We start from the raw sequence: 20,169 nt of genomic DNA, 5'->3' as shown, positions 1-20,169 counted from the left end.
TGCAATAGTGGCAACCCATTCTAGAGACCCAAATTCTGCATTGCCCTCCTCAGAGAGCCCACCATTGGTGGATTGGCCCCCCTCCTTGGGCAGATAACAATCCCCTATCCCGTCCAAAACAGTTAAAAGTCCTCCGTCCAGATTATGGGGGAACCCACGCTGTCCGCCAACATGTCCTGCATTCCCTAAAAAAACTGTTGGTCATCAATTTTGGGCGCATACGAATTAAACAATGTGATATTTTACACCCAGGGTGCCCTGAATCAGGACGTACCTCCCTTCCACATCTGCCTCCCTATGGGCATGTATATAGGGGCCTCCAGGAGCCACCCAGATGACCACCCCCCAGGCGTAAGATGAATAAGAGGCAGAGAACAGTTGACCCCTCCACATATTTTTGGAGCTTCTGTGCAGACAAGCAATTAGGATCTATGACATCTAAGGAAAGAGTTGGCCCTATGGCGCTTGGAATATCCTCAAAGCCCACGGACATTCCAAGTAACAATGTTAATTTGCTGAATCATAGGCACAATAGAGTCCCACCCCAAACCCCACCCCTGAATTCCAGAATGTCCAGCTTAAGGGCTGCCAGACCAGCAAAGACTCGCACTGTCGTGGTACACACACCGTAATAATAGCTAACAACCCCAAACAGTGGGATCCATTAAGAACCCACACACCTCCCCAGATATACAGTGTAACAACAACATATCCCACTGCAATTTCAATTGTGCTTTTGCTGGCAGGCCCCAAAGCATAACTCTACCCCCCCCACCCCCCCACCCCACCCCTGTTGCCTACCACTAATGTGGCCAGGCTACCCGTTAAGACACAACCAGCACACAGAATATCACACATTCAGAAGAAAAAGCGTAAACATGAAGCATAAACATAGCGCACACCCACAATAACTATTATGCATTCCAACAGATCCTTCTATGCGCACCCTCACATTTAACCAGCATAACGCAGCAGAGAAATTGAAACAAGTCCTTCCTGCAAAGGAAAAAACAAGGGGGTCATTCAACCGTTATACAGAGGCCAATAACATCATTAAGGTCCACCTCCGGTCTCAGACTCTTGTTGCAGCCGAACCTCCTCAATCAGTGAAGCCGCTACCAACTCAGGCTGCAGCCATGGTTCCCTCCTCCTAAATCTAAACCCTAACAGGATCAACCCTCTCAGGGGACCGGCGGTGGTCAGCTTCTGGCCAGTCTCCCTGCCTCCAGTATGAACCCTCTAAAGCGGACAACCTCCCAGTTCCAGGTCTCCAGGAGCCAGTATGTTCCCTGGGTACTTCGTGCCAGACCTCCAGCCAGTGCCACACATCCTCAAGAGTATCAAAGAAGGGGGATCTTTTCCCACTGAAAGCACTCTCAACCTAGCTGGGTACCACATGTAACATAGGCCCATTGAACGAAGTTTGGCCTTAACCTCCAGGAACGGCTTCCAGGTGCCCTGGACCAGGTTAGTGTAATCTGGGTAAATGGCGTTTCTTTGATTCTCATATTTGGTAGCATCAATGTCTCTGGCCACCCTGAAGATATAGTCCCCATTTTTGTAATTTAAAATGTGAGCACTGATGGCCTGTGGTGGAGTCTCCGTTCACGGCGGTGCCATAAGCGCACGGTGCGCCCTCACAATTATGAACATGGGGGGACAGCCCGCTGGGCTTCAGGGTGCCTCTTATCCAAGTCTCAAACTGTGAAGTGTCTGTCCCCGGCCCACTCTGAAAAACCCAGCAGGCGCTTATTATTGCGGCGGGAGCACCCCTCCGCATCCTCCACCCTGGCCTCCAGGGCCCCAGAACAAGAAGTGACCGCTGCAACCAGATTCCTCAAGGTCACAGTGGTCAGTACGCTTGACTTTGAGGGCCACAATTTTATTTTCAAGTGCGAACCTAGAGCTCTGTATAGCCTCCAGTAACTCAGCCCTCGAAGGTTCTCCCGCCAACTATTCAGTATCTTGATTGCCCCGGCCAGAGGTATGCCATGTAGATCACTGCTATGCGAGAGCCGGGGTTATGTAATGTTCCATGGTGTTCCCCCTGGGTGGCCACGCCTGCTTATTCCTCCTGATGAGTGTTTTGGAATCAGGGTTGCAATGCACACTCGCACTCTTTATCCCCATCTAGCAGCAGTCTCAGGAAGGCCCCTACCGCTCCAAGGGGGGCAAAGTAATACATCTGATAATGGTTGGTTGAACCCAAATTGTGTAGACCCAGGCCCTCACAGCACTGGCAGGCAGTTAATCCCCAGTGGCTAGCACCAGCCCTGGCTGCACACGTCCCACCTCAATTAATGGCAGGCTCAGGAGTCCCAGGCACTTACTCCTTGGCCCCAAGTCCTAGAGTGGAAGAGGTGTGGCGCCGCGGCCAGGGCGACTGACTCCAGAATCTGGGGATCACGGTTCGATCCCCGGCGTCGGCGGCAGATTAGCCCAGCACCATGTGACTCTGGGCAATAGCTTGCTTAGTCTTCCCGACGGCTCCCAGCGCCTACAGACCCTTGCGGGTGAGTGTTCGCGCTTTACAAATGTGGATATTATACAGTTCCGCCCTGCGATCCAACATGATACACTAATACAGGGGTATCAGCAGTTCGCTATGACAATGCGATCGTAGGATTGCTTTCCACTTGGTCATCAATATCCGACGTAGGGGCCGAAGAGCTGTGCCTGCGACGCAGAGACTTGGCGTCTTCCATGGCCTGCTTCGGGTTCGTGAAGATCTTGGCGTTGCCATCTGCACCTATGCGCAGTCACGCCGGGTAAAGCACAGCATATTGAACGTGTTTTTTCATGAGCAGCTTCTTGACCCCCTGGAACTCCTTTCGTGCCGCCTGCATAGCAGCCATAAAGTCTGGATAAAACGATAAGACATTGCCTTGATAGTTGATGGTACCTTTTTGTCGAGTGATACGCAGCACAGTATCTCGGTCTCTGAAATTCAATAATCTGGCTATGGTCGGCCTGGGGAGAGCACCAGGCAGCGGGCACGCCGCCAGAGCCCTGTGTGCCTGCTCCACAGCAAACATGGTGGAGAAGTTATCCGCGCCACAGACATCCCACAAGAGAGTCTCTACGTAGTCCTCTAGGCGCCAAACATTTGTTGATTTTGGCAGACCCAAAACACGCACATTATTGAGCATAGAGCGCGCTTCAATTTCCTCGTTCTTTGCCTGAATGACGGCCAAGAGTTTCGTAATGTCTGTGGTTTTGGCGGCAACTTGTTCAAGGCCATCCTCTGAGTCCTATTTTCGCTGTTCAGCCTCTCTGATCCTCGCCGCATGCTTGTCCAATTTCGAAGAGAAATGGTCCATCGGGCCGTTAAGGGTTTCAATCTTGCCATCAATCGCCTGCAGGCTGGCCTATATTGCATCCAATGACTTTTCCAGCGTTGTGGGGGTCAGAGCAGTCGAGTCCAGCTCCGAGTCCGAGGCCGCAGTCTGTGAGGATTTACCGCCCCTTCGTAACTCGAAGGTTAGCAGAGTCTGATTCTTGTCCGGCTTACCCATTGTGCTGGCAGGGGAGGGAGCCGCGTCAGAATACGTGACCCAGCTCGTGTTGTGTGACGAATTGGGAGGGGAATGGGAATGATGGGGGGGAATTGCAGGCTGTAGTCGGGGGGGGGGGGGGGGGGGGGGGGGGGGTTCAGCAAGGGTGGTCCAGCCCGCAGAATAGAGGGTAGACTGTCCTGCACCCAATATCTCACAGCGATGACACAACAAAATGGAACCCAGGAGCGAATGGAGATGATGCTGCGCCCGCTATTTCCAGCACACTGCAAGCGGGGAAGTGTGGTGTGATGGGCCCCTCACAGCTGCAGTGCAGAACAACGCAGCGCCACCATATGCCGAAGTTACATAGCAGCCCGGGACAGTCAACGTGAGTCTCCCCAGCCGTAGGAACAACAGGCCCTAGATATCACAGCAGGAGGGACGAGGTAGAATGCTGAGAGAGACGCTGGGGTGCGTGCGCCACGGTCCAGGGATAATCAAGGAGTCAGTCAAACAGCGCAGATAGCGCTGACACGTGAATTGCAGGCCTCCGCAAAGTAATGGCGATCAGCAGGCAGTATTCAATCAGAGCACTACGCCTCCGCCATCCACACCATGCGATAGGGAGCCACTCTGTCCAACTCCCGGCCGGTGTAGAAAGCAAGGCTCCGCTTTTATGATAGGTTTGGGGGCCCCCATGCAAGCGCAAGGCGCCGCACAGTGATGAAGGCGGGCTGCCGCGATCGCACTGCAGCCTACATCAGAGATTGGAGCCGGCCCCTTGCGTAGCGCCGTGCGCACTGCAGTCCCAACACTCGGACGGGTCCCGCCGATGCCAGCAGGCCACACATCCAATCGATAGCGCACCTTCCTGCGCAGTCGCAGCGGTCCCCGCAGATCTCAGAGCACGCCCGGGCTCCACCGATGGCACACCAGCACAGGTCAGGCACCTACAGGCGTCTGCTCTTCCACAGCACCACAGCCGCCATCATGATTGCAGGACAGCGCTCGGCCGACTCTCTGAGGCCCCGGACAGCAACTCCGTTGCCAATCAGCACACCGACAGCACTCTCTGGATGTTAGCAAGCACTTCTATGCGAAGAGCGCCGGTGGATGGCTCGTCAGGAGCAGGATATTGAAAGGATTATTTCAGCGGCCGACAGAGCAACAGTACTGTGCGGCCATCTTGCCGATCGCCAGGCCACGCCCCCTCCGAAATGTATTAAACATATTGACACTCTGTTGAAAAGAATACCGTCTGGGAGGAATCAAGGCTTCATGGAAGGTGGAGGCCTGGTCTTGTCCTATGGAGATTTCTTTCCCCCCGCATGTAGGCCGCCCAGTGATTTCACCCATGTGTGTGTGCCAGCCCAAACCTGAACTTTCATGTGAAGTACTCTCACCTTTTTTTTGTTTTGTTTAATGTTGTAAGACATGCCAATTACTGAAATTCACAAGATTACATTTGGGACTTTTTTCCGAAAATCCAATAAATGCCATGGACCCTACAGGCGATTGGAGGCAAGAAAGAGGAGGAGGATGGGTGGGGGTTGCACTGAAGAAGTCAGAAGCAGGAGAATGCTTTTCCAGTGCAAGTTGGGGAGACGCATCTGAAAGGTCATCAGGCGTTCAGAGAGCGGATGTTGGTGGCTGAGTAGCATCTGGGGTGGGCGTAGGTGGTTATGGTGCTGGGCAAGGGAGGGAGTTAGACAGGCTAGCCTTTGCTGCACCTTTGGTGCGGCAGCTGCGCCTAATGCACATCTAGGACCAATCTACAGCAGACTAAAAACATCTCAGGTCAGTGAAATCCTGCACCTGTGCTCTGCTATAGGTGAGAGGTAACCAGTGGGAGCATGGATTCTCATTAACGGTACTGTACTTTTTTGCTTTGTCTGCTGATAAGACAAGGCTGATAAGTGGGTAGCTATCTGGTGGGGGGGGGATACTAGTCCATGGGACTAGTATCCATGTACTGCCCCAACAAGGGTCAAGATAAATTACTAGATCACACAAAAAGGATTCTAACTGAATGGGTGGTGTGCCCCATGATTTTAGGTGGCGACTTGAACATGATCATAGATGAAAGAAAAAGACAAGACACCACAAATTCAGAGGGACGGCATTGAGGTCAGCATTCAAGAGGGCCCTACTAAAGGACATGGGACTTGCAGACGGAAGGGGAGCATTAATCATCACTCCGCAGTACACAAAAGCTAGTCTAGCACAGATTATATTTCTTCAGACAAGAAGCTTTCTGCCTCTTGGAGGAACAAGATGTAAGCTAAAAACCCATTACACCATCAGATCATGACCCAGTGCAATGTATTTTGTCACAATCAAATACAGCATAGAAAAAGTAAGCTGGGAAGTGGTACCTAAATAAGTCCCTATTAAGATATATGGTAGTGCCAGAAAGTATTAAAAAAAGGTATCAGCCATTTCCTAACTGAAAATGTCAACAATGATACTAGCTCAGCCATAGGGTGGAATGTTTTGTAGGCCATAATTCAGAGTCAATTTAAAGCAGAGGCAGCCCCTCTCCAGAAGATGAGGGAACATATCCTTAATCAATTGAGAAGCGCAGAGGATAAATTGAAAGGGAAAAAAAAAAAAAAAAAGTCACACTATGGAGAAAGATCGTTGCAAAGTTGGAAAGAAAAAAAAGTAGAAGAAGAACTGGGCAAAAACTAGGAAGGTTGCCCACTAACCTTGAGTGCCAAACACTGTTATATGAAGAATGCTAAAGAAATGTGCCAGTTACACAAAGAGAAAGCTGAGTATTTTTGACTACAACTCCACATTATATTTAAAAGACCCGACAATCAACCCCTCCCAAGACCAGTGGGCCTTAATATACGGCAGGCATGCCTGCTGAAGAATTCACAAAAAGATATGGAAGAACTTTAAAAGCCATTAGAGTATAAAGAATTTTGAATGCTATAAGTAGCACCAAGTTAGAGGGCCTGATGGCCCACATTTCATAAACCATTTGAAAGTCAGCTGCTGCCACGGCTGCACAAAGTATACCTCAAACTGATTGATAGGTTGGAAGTAATGAAAACTATTTTGAAGTTTGTGATATCCTGTATGTAGATCAGTGGTACTCGTAGTACGGCCCGGGGGCCACATAAGGCCCTCCTGACCTTACGTGCAGCCCCTGGTTGAAAAGCAGCACTAGGCTGCTGTTTACTTTATTAAGCACTAATACCCATATAGATATTAAATAAATAGGAAGCATTTATTCACAGTCGAACTGAAGTAAACAACACATTTATTTTGTGAAATGAAAATATTTTATAAATACGCTGAACATGTTATTTAGCTCTTTTTCTTAGGATTCAGTTTGAAAATTTTGTACAAAGTCGAACAAAAGGGTGTACTGTTTTCTTGTGCCCGGTCAGCAACATCTACTAATGTTTTAGACATAACACAGGGACACAGCTGCTGCTTTCAAACACAGTAGTTCTTATCATATAAAGTGTGACTCACCCTCTTGGAAAAAAGAGAGGAGAATTAAAGCAGAGGGACACCAGCCTTGAGTAAACGAAGTTTACACTTATATAATGCGGACTACCCAACTACAAATACCAGGTATGGGACCCGGTACTTAGCCTAGAGATCACAGATATATCCCTGTGCTCGCATAGTGAGGTTAGACTTAGACAGATATTATTTGCCATAATAGGACTGTTTGTTGCTCACAGTTCGCTAGTAATGCGGACTACTCTGCTTAGTTGTATATGTTTTCTAATTTCAGCACAACTGCCTCATAATAGACAATGATCGTTTCAATAAATATTGTACATTTTCCTTGTGTCTTTTTCTTTATAAAGGACAAGCATGTGTGAGAAACGAAAAGGAGATTATCTGTATCCACAGTTCCCTTGGGGAATAGAGGGTCATATTCAAGGTTGCCACAATCACCTGTTCTTCTGGGAAGGTTCAGGTGAGACACTGAGAGTTAATCAGATTTGAGCCCGCAGGTACTGATGTGGTTAAAAGACTCAGTCCCTACATTCTGATGTCCTGTTATCCCAAGGAACTCTTCTGTTGCCAAACAGAATCCCTGCAACATGGCACTACCAAGAATGGTCTGGTACTTATTCAGCGGGTCTCCATAGTACTTGTGCGTGTCCATAATAGCCTTTACACCTACCACCAGGACAAATCTGTGGTATTGGGGGTAAAATACTCCACAGTATTTTAGGAAGCACCTAATTTTTTCTGTTTGTTGTTCAAGCCTGAACCTTTAAAAAGGATAATCCATTTTTTGTTGACACTTTTGTTCCGATCATGGCGCAGCCACGACCTGTTCCTATAGCTGACAATCGCAGGCCTGCGTCCATGCGCATGTAATTTTACATGGACTTACAAATGCGGGAGGTGACTTTATTTTTACGGTTGAAGCCTACAATGGCTATCGTTTAGAAGTCTTTTATTCGTGATAAACTACCTGATAAGCATGCCACCACACATTCTCACAGACGATTTCCACCGGAAAATCGATAACATGCTCACCAAATTCCTCTGGCACGTGAAGAAGGCTAGGATTAGTATTAAGAAACTGAGACTAACGAAATCCCAGGGAGGGGTGAACCTAGCAGACTTAAAGGTTCTCCAAATAGCCTTCCTAGCTAAACAGGGAACGCAATGGGTGGCCCCGGCACCCGACTACACGCCTGTATGGTTACAGATAGAGAAAGCCATTCTGAACAGCCTGAGCCCACTAGTCTTACTAACGACAAACACATACCCACACACATCTAAACCGATTTTTAAAAATACTAAAACAGCACTCCTAAAAGCCGACAAGAAAATGGAGGTTAGCATCAAGGGGTCCAAGTCAGAACCGCTGTGGGCAAATAGCAGGATCAAATATAAAAGGGAAAGTCTTAACAACAAGACATGGATAAAAAAACGGTATATGCTATCCACACCAACTCGAGAAGGGGGTATCCCCCATCACATTCTCCGACCTAAAAGCAATCCACCAATTGGAAGACATAGACCTATACAGATTCCTAAAGATAAAAGCAGCCCTGTCAAAATCAAGCCTAACCAGCACCCAACCCTCGATCTTCCGCTATGTAGCAAATATAAACAAACTAGGTCATCAAGTCTCCCAAATATACAAGCTACTACACCCGAAAACCACCAAGCTCAAAGCCAAAACAACTGAATACTTGAATAACCAGACCCTCCCCCCCGCTAAACGACCATGAGTGGAAAACTTTGTGGGCCTCGGCCACGTGAAATAAAATCACCCCAGTCCTAGCACAAACAAAGTTCTGGCTACTCCACAAAACTTTCTGGACCCCAGACCAGCTACACACACACTAGGCCTCAGGGAAGACTCCCTCTGCTGGAACTGGAACATAGAGAAGTGAGAATTAGCGCACCTTATCTTCCACTGCCCAACACTCAAGGTATTCTGGGGTAGGGTATTTGATTTCATAGAGAATATGTTTAAGTGCAAACTAACGAGGGATTTTGCCTCCCTCACCACGACGTTTATACGAACTGATCTCGCCTCGGAGAGAGAGATGGAACTAATGGACCTACGACTGACAGCTGTGGTTAAACTTGTACTGACCAACTGGAAAGACACTAGCAAAACTAATTACAAAGGTTGGATCAACTGGGTCACTCACCTCAGAGGAGCGGATCGCATGGCGATGCAGTACTCCCCCGGGAAGGCATCATCAAGGGGGCTGTGGGAAGCTCTGGACAGATCCCCAGTCCCCTACAAGCCTCCATAGACACCCAACCCCAACTCCTACTGTAACAACCCAAGGCGCAGCACAAGTATGAATCGGGTGGACTCGAAGAAGGGCTCAATAACCCAGAGTTGAGATAAAACAAAATGCAGTCGATATATCGGACGCTAATCATATGCCAAGAATGTATGCCTCTCTATTTGCCTGTCCTATCCTCTTTCTCTCTCTTTTCTATCTTTTCTGTCCTTTCCTCCTTACACCTACCTCTCTATTATCAAAATGTAACCATCAAAGGGGTAACCCGCATAAACAACACTGTACTAATGAGCTATGCCAGCTGTGGCTATCCCTGCAGTGGTATCTGTGAATGTATACAAATATATAAAAATAATTTTTTTTAAAAGAATATATATATATATATTTTTTTTTTTAAAGAACTCTTTTATTCTTAGGTCCATTTTTTGGCAGTGGATGCGAACACAAACATTTCATGAATATAGCAACATTGTACCACCACCACAACATAGGGCATCAGCTCTTAGAAATTCCACTTTCATATTGCGAACATCAAAATTGGTTCCGTTGCACCCTAATACATGTACTTGCACCAGTACGCACAGATCCCTTTAGTAATGAAGTGGCCACCTGGCAGGCATTAGCTGGGTATACACATAGCCTAATTTACAAAATTTCAATGCTAATGAACTAGTGCAATTATATAATGGTCTAGTTAGATTATATAGATGCTTAACTCCGTATGTTTCGCACACATTGATGGCAGTGCCAGCAAGGGCTGGCCTGCCAGGGCAAGCTCAATTGCCAGCAGTGCCTACCATAAGTCCTGTGATTGTTCATTTAATTATGGCCTAAAGAAAAAGCAAAAATCAAGGAGGTTCTACGCTAGCATACCTTTCTCACAGACGCTACAATATGCGTGATCACACACAAATAAAACCACCTGATAGTTATCAGCATTCTGATAGTTGTCCTTCTCGTTCCTTTGAGGAACTCATTGGATAAACAACATGAGAGCAGTGCGTTCTAACCGCAGACAAAAAGAGTAATTGAAACTGAACGCTCGTATGACGTGAAGATAAAGGAGAAATACCCTCCACAATTTAAACCAAATTCCACAAAAATAAAGTTGTGGTTATTAACGCAAAATATGCCACAAAAAAATGAGAAAGGCGGTGATTCTCCTTAACAGCGCGGTGGAGGTCACTACAGTGTGCTAGAATCTCCAGGAATCTCTGGCAGGGAAAGCAACTGATCAATATGTTACTGTTGAAACCCCAGTCACGTAGCCCCTTCAGATCAAGTATATGATGTGGATATACAAATTGAGGGTAACACACAGGGCACCCTTAGAGTAATATTCTGGGAAAATCTAACATTATCCTTCAACATCCTATTAGCGGAGTTTGACTGACCCTCGCAGTTTTTCAAACATCCCCTCAAGGTCAAGATGCAATAATTCCATCATTTTCTGAGCATGCCCCAGATGAAGTCAAACAAGCCTATGCAGCAGAATGGGCACAAGCCCCAGCTTTATATCGCAATCATGACGGCGGGCTTAAGGATTCTCCTGATCAGATCATACTCATAAGGTCCAGCCTACAAGTGCAAACCCAATTAAACGAGATGCTAACGCACCTGTTAGTGAAATACTCAACAATCTGGAGTACCAGGGAGAAACTGAACCTTGGGGCTCTCAAATTAATAATCCTCTTTATCCTGTCTTAAAACCGGATCATTCATATCGCGTAGTCTTAGGGTACAGACATTTAAGCAGTAATGCAAGCACTTTTGCAATGCAAAATACACACAGTTTGGCAAAATACAAAACAGTGGCCATTTCCAATGTTCTTTTCGGCCAGCTGCCTAACAAAATGATAATATATGGATGCAAAATTGCCAAATAAAATCAACCTCAATAAATGTACTACAGCTGTACCTTTAGTCCTGGCTTTTCATCATCGCTTCCATTATTTGTGGAAGGTGTCTCATCTCCTTGTCTGGAAACCAAGACAAAATCCTCACTGTTCAAAGTGGAAACAGAGTCTGAAGAGACACTTATTTTCCCAACAGAGGCCTTGTCATCCATGGCTCAGAAGGAAAGCTGGATTCATGAATTAGCTTTTAACATCTGGAAAAAAAGGAATCCTGCCATTAAAAACAAATTCATTCAAGGCATTAGTTTCTTTTTAAATAAGAAACCTACTGGGGTAAAGCAACATTCAATTTACAAAGAAAAAAAAAAAGACGGGTGTACAGTTATTGGTAACCGAGTATTTGCACACTGTTTCAAATTCATGTGCAACTATACAAACACAGTATAATACAAATGCACAATGTTACTCAAAAGAGGTAAAAAAAAAAAAAAATGTAAAGCGTGTGTGGCAATTTAAACATAGTACCACAGAAGAGTGTTTCATACTTTTGCTCAGAAGAAAACAAAATGAATTGCAGGGTTACATGAACTGCTTCCAAGAAGTGCATCCACCTGTCGGATAAGATGTGAAATAGTACAAGAGCTTTAGATTGAATTGTGCACATCTACGGACCCAAACAAGTTTTCAGAACACATCTGACCCGAAGTTCAATACAAACAATTGGTTGTAGGTGCTGCCAATTTGCGAGAATAATAGTATATGATTTACTCCGTGCAAAGAGTACTGTAGTCGTATGTGAAGCAATTGTTTACCACTCACTTGGCCTAGGACTTAATGATCGATGCTTTAGCAAAGGGAGGTGGTAACTAAACAGGTTTGAACAACTGGCAGCAAAACGGTGATGGACCGAAATGCTCGATTCAATCCAGCAATGACCTGCAACAACCCGGGCGTATTCTATTTGAGTGTTTTTGTTTTAAACTTGTCTAGGTCAATACAGAAGGGGACCACACCTAAACAAAACCAGGCTTAGCATGTTCGGAGTTAATAACATCTTGCAAGACATACCAATTATTCTGGAATCCTAACGGTATGGTTTTCACAACAATTCGTGTCGAAAAGCCAATGTGGTTCATTTACAGATTTTTTTGATGGAGGAATACAAGAATAATAAAGAACCATAAAAATCTTCTGGATCACTTACGACTTCAAAGTTACAGCAGTGGGAGATGCAAGACGGAGAAAACAATGGCAAACCTCCAGCATGTGATAGAAGAGCGTGGGTAAAAGTGACAAATCTCAGCATTTCCCATAGCCAGATTGTATGGCAATTTGGCCCAATTTAACTAGGGTCGAGTGGCAATAAAAGAAGGAATTCTGAAACATTTTTAAATTACATCATGGGGAAAGAGTCACAATGTGATCAGGATGCAATACAGAAGCTCCTTCTCCTGTTAACAACTGGCCAGGCCTCTCAGTGGTAGGTTTCATTGGCTGCATCTTTACATGGCTGTGCGGCCCAGAAGAGTGCAATGACATTGTGCTTGCCTACCTCCTCAGAGGAAGGCAAGCAGGCTACTGTGAAAATGCATTTCTGCAGGTCCTTGATCGGCAATACCAAGATTTATATCACTCTCCAGATTGTCTCTGTTCCACTATACCCAGTGGCTCCAACAGAGTGATGGGGTGTACCCATGATTCATTTTCCTTTTGACTGAGAAGAACATTCGACGTACTTGCATTTGCTTGGTCATTTCATTGCAGTGTGGAAGAAATATATCCATGTATCATCCTCAAAAATATTGTGCTGCCCATTCAACAACAAATCTTGATGCAGGGTGGCGCTCTCGAAACTGCATCTACCATCGACTCAAGGAGGGCTAGCGGTGCCCAACCTGGAGCATTACTACTCAGCATCCCAGATTCAATGGGTGGCCCGCTGGATAATGAGGTTGCACCTCTCCGACATAGCAGTGGGTGGTCCTCCTTATAGACTGGAAAATCTTATTTACCTGTTTCACCCCTGTGCTACAGGTGGCCTATCATTGTTTCCGTCGCTGCTTATTTCTCACCAAACATCTAACACCCAATGCCCCAGCAAATCCTTTATTAGGAATGCCCAAGGGCAACAGGAAGACACTACTAGTTGAGCTCTCAGCATTGGCATGCAGCGGGACTACACACATTTGGAGACCTCTATAAGCACGGTACACTCCTGGCTTATGATATACGAACACAAGAAGAAGGAATGCCCCGGAGCATTCCATTAGTCATGCATCTTGGACTGGCACACTGCAGTGCCACTGGGGAGACATCATACAAGAACCACACACGCACCTTACACTCAAATATTTACATGTCATGGGAGAGAGGCGTCATCTCACTCGGTGGTTTGCGGATGCCTTACGTCTGCAGACTGCCACAAACTTGACTTCCCTGCAACACCAATGGGAGATGGGTCTGGCTCGTCCAACCACCCCTAAGGAACGGAATAGGATTCTGGGAAGTCGTACCCGTGTCCCGAGCAATGCTAGGTTCTGGTTAATACAGTATTACATAGTACATAGGGTATATCTTACTACGGAACAAAATAATTGTTACTTTCACAGAATAGATGCAGTCTGCCACCGATGTAGCCATCATGACGCTGATATCTTACATGATGTTGGCTTGACAGTGCACCATTTTGCAAAAACCTTTTGTTATCAACAGAAAGAGCTTTGAGAAGTACAACTAATAGAGCGGATTTGGGTGTATTACAGCACGATACTCAGACATGGGCCAGTGTGTGTATTAAAAGAGTGACCTCTGAACTCTTTAAAAACAGATGCAAAACAAGTCAGATAGGCCTTCTCCCCCCACACTCTTTCTATTGAGTCTCTTGCAAATGGAATTAGAAACATTGTCTATATTGAGGAGATCAGGATATGCCAAGATGAATTAAAGCTCACAATATATGCAGTGTTTTAATCTCTATGGCAAACCCAATGATGTCTGACCTCCCACAACCAGTCCCAGTCAGAAATCAGATATTGTTACCTTAGCAATCCACAAAGAACGTGGGTTTCTACCCAACATTATGACTGACATTACAGTGGTCACACAGACACGTTATCTATTTAGGCGTGTAAGGGGCCTAGCTCATCCACAGATAGTGTAGAAACCCACAACTGGTAAAGGACACATGTACAGATCTGTGCTTTTGGTGTAATGGATCGCTGACCTGCATACGAAGGGTTGAGACTGAAAATGAATGCACAAGGCATAGGTCTGTCAGGTACTTTCTGTTGCAGTACCAATACATAGGTATGTTTGCTCATGGGCACAATTAACAAATTCATATGGGAAGGAAGAACCCAAGGAATGGCATAAAGACAGCAAGGGTGAAGACGTGCATATGCATTGATGTACGAGTAAAGTGTGAGAATAGATATGGTCGCACAGGTTTATTTCTATCCACCATCTTTAGAATAGTCTGTATCATACACTTAAACCACATTGAGAATGTATATTGAGCACCTTGGGGTGAAGGGTGCCATTGTCGTGAGGTGGACTCTTTCTTCAACTATGGCACCTGTGCTGGAGCCCACCCAGAACTAGCAGAGGGGCAACCCATGGCAACAGGGAATATATACCCCCAGCCATGCAAGATGCTTTCAAGACTCCTCCCTTGAGTGACAATGTGTAACCCACAGAAATGGGCATCGTACAACCATCCATAATCTTATTCATCGGATATGGAGACCACAAAGAAGCCAGCAAGAAGGAACGAAAAGTGCTGGGCATTATACAGTTTGCATTGTAAATGCCTGAGGAGTCTACACAGGAGCTGAAGAGGAACAACCATTATATACAAAAAACACAGAATATGCCTTGGGAGTCTACCAAAGGGCAAGAGGGTGCAATCCAAAGGAATGTGCAATATACAACCAGCTACAATATATAGTAAGAGGGGTCTGCCCAGGAGTGACATAAATGCAACCTACAGAAGAGTGATATGGGTTGAGTTGAGGGGTGTGCGAGTGGTTTGTTGACTAATCTTGTAGAACAATGTAGTCAGATTAGGAACTATAAAGAAAATGACAAGAGGAAGAATGTCTGAGAGAAGAGATTTAGGAAGACGACGGAAGAAGTTCTTGCATTAGGCCCAAACAGGGTACATGCAATACATAGACATCCTTACCTTTTCCGTCTTTTACCACAAAGTTCTGCAAGGTTAGGGAGAAGATGCGAAAGGGGTTTTGAAGTACCTGGGCTGCCCATGCTTTCAAGCAATAAAAACAACAAATTACAAAGTTCATTTACCTGTTGCACGAGGGAAGGAGAGGGCTGGAAGGCGATTTCCTGGCATCTCCCTTTGGCGGCAATCCAACAAGCCTCCGAAACCAGGCTGGGAGCTAGAGAGAGAGTAGGAGCTCAGTAAGGGCAGGCCATCTGATCAGAAGGTCAGAGTCATGAAGCGCGCTGTAAATACTCTCAGAGTGACCTGTGGAGGAGACAAAACACAATGCAAGCAACTTTGTAGTGTTATGGTTACAGACTAAAGAGCAGACATTTCAGTGTAAAAGACTTGGCAGATACTGAAAAAGTGATTTAAACACTCAAGATTAGGATCAGTCAGGCAGACATTTTTTGATGGGAGTAAAACAATTATCGGGCAGACAGAGAAATAGCTATGGCAGATCAGTGGTGCAAAGTGTAATACAGTTCAGTCAACCAGCTCTGACTCAACGTAAAAAACTTGACATTTGATCAATCTGGTGAAAGCCAGTTGTAATGCCACACTTTATTGTGGCTCAGGGTTGATTTTTGTGAAAAATAACTTAAGCTCAAATATATGCAGCGGATTTGCATTACCAAATGTGCAAAACCGTTTCACCAAGAATAGTCATCATAGAGGAACACGATTTGAGACATGCCTCGAACCTGCATAATAGCCACAAGACTCACAATAGTTCAGAATGAAAATGCTTGAAGCAATCCCCATCCATTTATGGTGGGGGAAAAACTGGAAAAGTAATGCAACAGAATGTTTTACAGCCTAGATAAAGACTGACTAAAAATATGAAAGGGTGTGTGCCACTTTTCTGACATATATGGATGACGAGCTTGGTGGAACAAACCTCACATTTTTCAACTAGCTCGAGTCTCAAGTTCTCGATTCTTTGAGGCGGAGATGCAGGGAAGAGTGCGTCTGGTTTATCTGATATATTAAAAAATCCCGCCCAGGTTTTGCGGTTTGCCGGACGCCAGGTGCCGTGATCGAGTGTGTTCAGGGCTCCGCTCCCTGTATCTACCTTCAGCGTTTCCGCCCAGCCGGCCGTTGCTCGCTGGGGGTCTACCGGGCACCGTTTGAGCTCCTTTCATCTCTCTGCGGACCTTCTGTGTTCCCGGCCCAGGGCCTCGGCTTGGACCTCGTTGACAGGCGGGAGAGCCGGCGGCGTGAGGCGGGAGCAGGAGCTGCTGAGTATTCCTGCCCGAGTGTTTCCAGCTGCGGCGAGACCCCGTAGAGGCAGGAGCTGCGAGGGAGTCTTTTGCAGCGGTGGCTGGAGGCGGCTGGTGGCGGGTGAGTCCCCGCGGTGGCTGAAGTGGCAGGTGCGGCTTGGCGAGGGAGTTACGATTCCTCCCGTGGCGAGAGAGGGCCACGAGAGCCACACAGGCCGGGGCTTCTGTCTTGATCTTTTGCGCCCCCTGGCACCAGCCCCCTGCAGCATCAGTGGGACCAGCGGTGATACACATCGATGAAATTAGAAGAAAACAGAGGAAAGAAGACAGAGAGAGAAAGGAGGGCATCTAACCGGACTAGCGGCGGACTCACCAGGCACAGGCACACCATCTGGGGGCAGACCACTGGACCACCAGGACGCTTGCGGGTTGCTGACGCTGTTGTTCCCCTCGCCGCCACTTCCTCGTTGGCCGCAGTGGGGGGGGGGAGGAACTACAGCTCCCGTCATACCCTGCTCCCTACCTGCCTTCCTTCCGGCCAGCAGCGCGCCCGGAGGCGCTATTAAAAAAAGAGGCTCCCTCCGCGTCGCGGGACGAGTGCGGGCGGCGCCAGGCTGAGCCCGGGCAGTGGGCGGGCCGTCTGTGGCCACAAGAGGCCGGGCCGGGCCACCCCACTGACATTATCGCAGCTGGAAATAGCAGCAATCAAGGTACTGTGACACAAGCCTGATACGCATTCCAAATCCCCGACTCGTCTTATGTGTTTGAATCGGTTGACATTCTGAACTACAAGTTTATCGGTATCTCCCCTCACAGTTGTGTTAGTTAACACCTAAGGGAATTACTGTAATATTTTGCGCGATTGTGTTTATTTTACACTTTGTTTGTAACCATGAAACGCAATGGTAAAAATCCTAGCCTATCTACTTCACGGCCAACAACTAGGCAACAGACTACAACTGCGCAACCCCTCCCAAGCTTGACAGCTATTGATAAAATGCTGCAGCAGACAATTGGAGCCGTGGCCTCGGCCATAGAAAACACAGAGCGGCGTTTATCAATTACTCCTGCAATTCCCCCCCCCTTCTCAAATAGTGGAGGATGTGTCAATTGCCACAACTAACGCCCTTGATATTAATTCCTCTTTTATTTGTTCCTTCGCTGATCTACCCTGCGCACAGCCCACTACCAGCGATACGCACGCCTTCCAGGTTCCCAACTCCCCACCCCACCTTCCTCCTAATAAGGCTCCAGCGACTCGTAATCTAGTCAAGAAACCTAGGGTTGGGAAGAATAAAACACTAAGGAAAAATAAGCCTCCAATTAATTCCTCTGCACCGATTGATACTCCTTCTACTTTGTCCCCCACGCAGGCTCCTCTGTGGGCCACTCACATGATTTTAGATCTCCAGGCCCATATTGAACATCTACTTGGTTCCCATTTTAAATCCCTCCTGTCTAGATTGGACAGATTGGTTTCTACCATCAACAACGCCGGCTTTGGTAAAACCAAGCCGTCCACAGACTCCACAAACTTCCCCCCTTGTCCTGCTCTTGCCGACAACGTCTCCGCCGCCACTGAAACCTCCTCTGCTCCCTCTCAAATAGCTGACATGATTGTTCCCGCTACAACTATCTCTCTGACTAGGACCATAGACTCAGAAAGTTTCAGAACACAGAGGGAGATTACCAATGCGGGGGAAAAATGTCCAGACAATCCAGCTAGAGAGCATAGAAACACTTCTACTGAGGGACTTAACACCGCACCACCCTGCATTGACTTGCCACCTGAATCTCTCCCGTATGTTGTTGTGCTTGCTGGTGTTCCCCCCCCTACCTAAAGGGAAGAACGAGGATTTTTCAGAACTAAAAAACAAATATATGCACTGGTTCAACTTAAACAGCCCCCTCCCCTATAACATCTCTGGAGAAATTCTGGGTGTTCGGAGACTAGATTGGATTGGGCCTACTCCTAAGTCCATCATAGGTAATTGTGTCATTGTCAATTTTAGACATCCACTTGCTGTAAATTATATCTGCAACAGGACACCCTTTAGACCTAACACTCAAATCATCCCATTACATCTGTCATATTTCTACCCAGCCCCACAGCATAGAGTAGGGCAGATGAGGGGTGTAAGTTGGGCGGGGGGCCAAAATAAATTGTACGCTAGATCAGTGGAAGAGACCCAGAATATGCCCTTGTTGTCACTCTTTGCTCAAAAAAATAGATTCAGTGTGTTGGAGGAGGTGGACTGACCAGTCGTGAACTTGAGCCCTGTACTCCAATCTGACAAAGTTATGGGCGTCCAATCAGCCGTAGAAAAGGATAGATATGTGAGTGGAACTCTAGAATATCCGTCAGTATCTTTTCCCCTGACCACAAGAGCGGAAACAAAACAAACCACCTATGAAGACTTGGTTGTTCCCCCCGATGATCTTCTGTGGAATGTTAATCTTGTGGGCACCATAATAGCAACAAACCCTCAAACAACTGAAGTCTGCACAGATTCTACGCCTGGCGACCCAGTAAATAGGAATAGAGCACTAGGCGGGGGAATAAAAATATTGTCCTGGAATGTGGCAGGGATAAAAAACAAGTTCTTTAACTTGGAATGGAGTGATTTTGTAGGTACTCATGACATCTGCCTCATGCAAGAAACCTGGGCCACTGAGGAAAATTCGAGGATTGGTTATGCCACTTTTGACATTTTGGCAACCACAAGTGGCAGAGGGAGGCCTTCGGGTGGTCTTTCAATTTGGGTGGGGACACATTTGGGAGCTCAGGCAACTGTGATTCCAACTAACTCCCTGGATGTCCAATGTGTCCTCTTAACCCTAAAAGACAAACCATCGGTTGCTTTAATAAATGTCTATTCTAGACCAGTCAAGAATGGCCAAGAATCTGGTGTAATAGATGTATTAAAGCATTTTATATTGTCTCTAGACCCCCCCACTGCAATTAATAGTAGGAGGCGACTTTAACTGCCAATTTGAACCCCTCGAGTCTCCTAACACGGGCGAGCCAGACGAAGAAGACCAGTTCTGGCACATTTGTGAACCACAGATCTCTCCTGTCAGAGCCTGGACTCCGCTCGTCCTTCAAATTAAATCCTTATCTCTTGCACTGTCCCTAAGGGTCTGTAATGGGAGATTGAAACCAGATTGCCCAGGCCTTCCCACGTTCAACAGACCAGGCCAAAACTCTAATATCGATTATATATTAATGGAGGCAAGACATTGGGGTAACTTATTAGAGTTCGAAATCCACCTCAGACAAGATAGTGACCATAATGCCCTTGTTCTAACTTTGAAACCGGGCAGTTTTGGTCTAACTAACCCTCCTCCCAATTTAAATAGCCCAATACTCCCAGTACTCCTTTCTAATAATAGGAGGAGAATAAAATGGCCCTATTTTCTGAAATCCCCTGCTAAACTTGCGGAAGTCTATCAGACAGTTTTGCCATCTCTTTCCGCAATGGGGGATCTAAGTATAGACAACTTGAGTGATTCAACTAAGATCCATATTCACCTAGTTAATAACCTGAGGGGCCTATTTAACCCTGTGGGAAACAAACAACACCAGTCTAGGTCACACCCCTGGTATAAGGAACCCTG

At 46.6% G+C, this 20,169-nt stretch overlaps 1 protein-coding gene across 2 annotated transcripts in view; it reads right to left on the bottom strand.

Moving 5' to 3' along the window:
- The window catches only part of RABGAP1 (RAB GTPase activating protein 1), a 1,076,978-nt gene that overhangs the window by 1,007,675 nt on the left and 49,134 nt on the right, over nt 1-20,169 (bottom strand). For both annotated transcript variants that reach the window (XM_085612417.1, XM_085612408.1), the window contains exons 2-3: nt 15,412-15,592; nt 11,169-11,360 (exon numbers count right to left, since the gene is read on the bottom strand). In XM_085612417.1, coding sequence (XP_085468543.1) covers nt 11,169-11,318 — 150 coding nt within the window. In that variant the 5' untranslated portion in view covers nt 11,319-11,360; nt 15,412-15,592. The remainder of the gene's footprint in view (nt 1-11,168; nt 11,361-15,411; nt 15,593-20,169) is intronic.

This window comes from Triturus cristatus, chromosome 1_2, assembly GCF_964204655.1.
Source record: "Triturus cristatus chromosome 1_2, aTriCri1.1, whole genome shotgun sequence".
Classification (NCBI taxonomy): domain Eukaryota; kingdom Metazoa; phylum Chordata; class Amphibia; order Caudata; family Salamandridae; genus Triturus; species Triturus cristatus.
The sequence above is the reverse complement of the archived record's forward strand: the minus strand, read 5'-3'. Positions and strand labels throughout refer to the sequence as shown.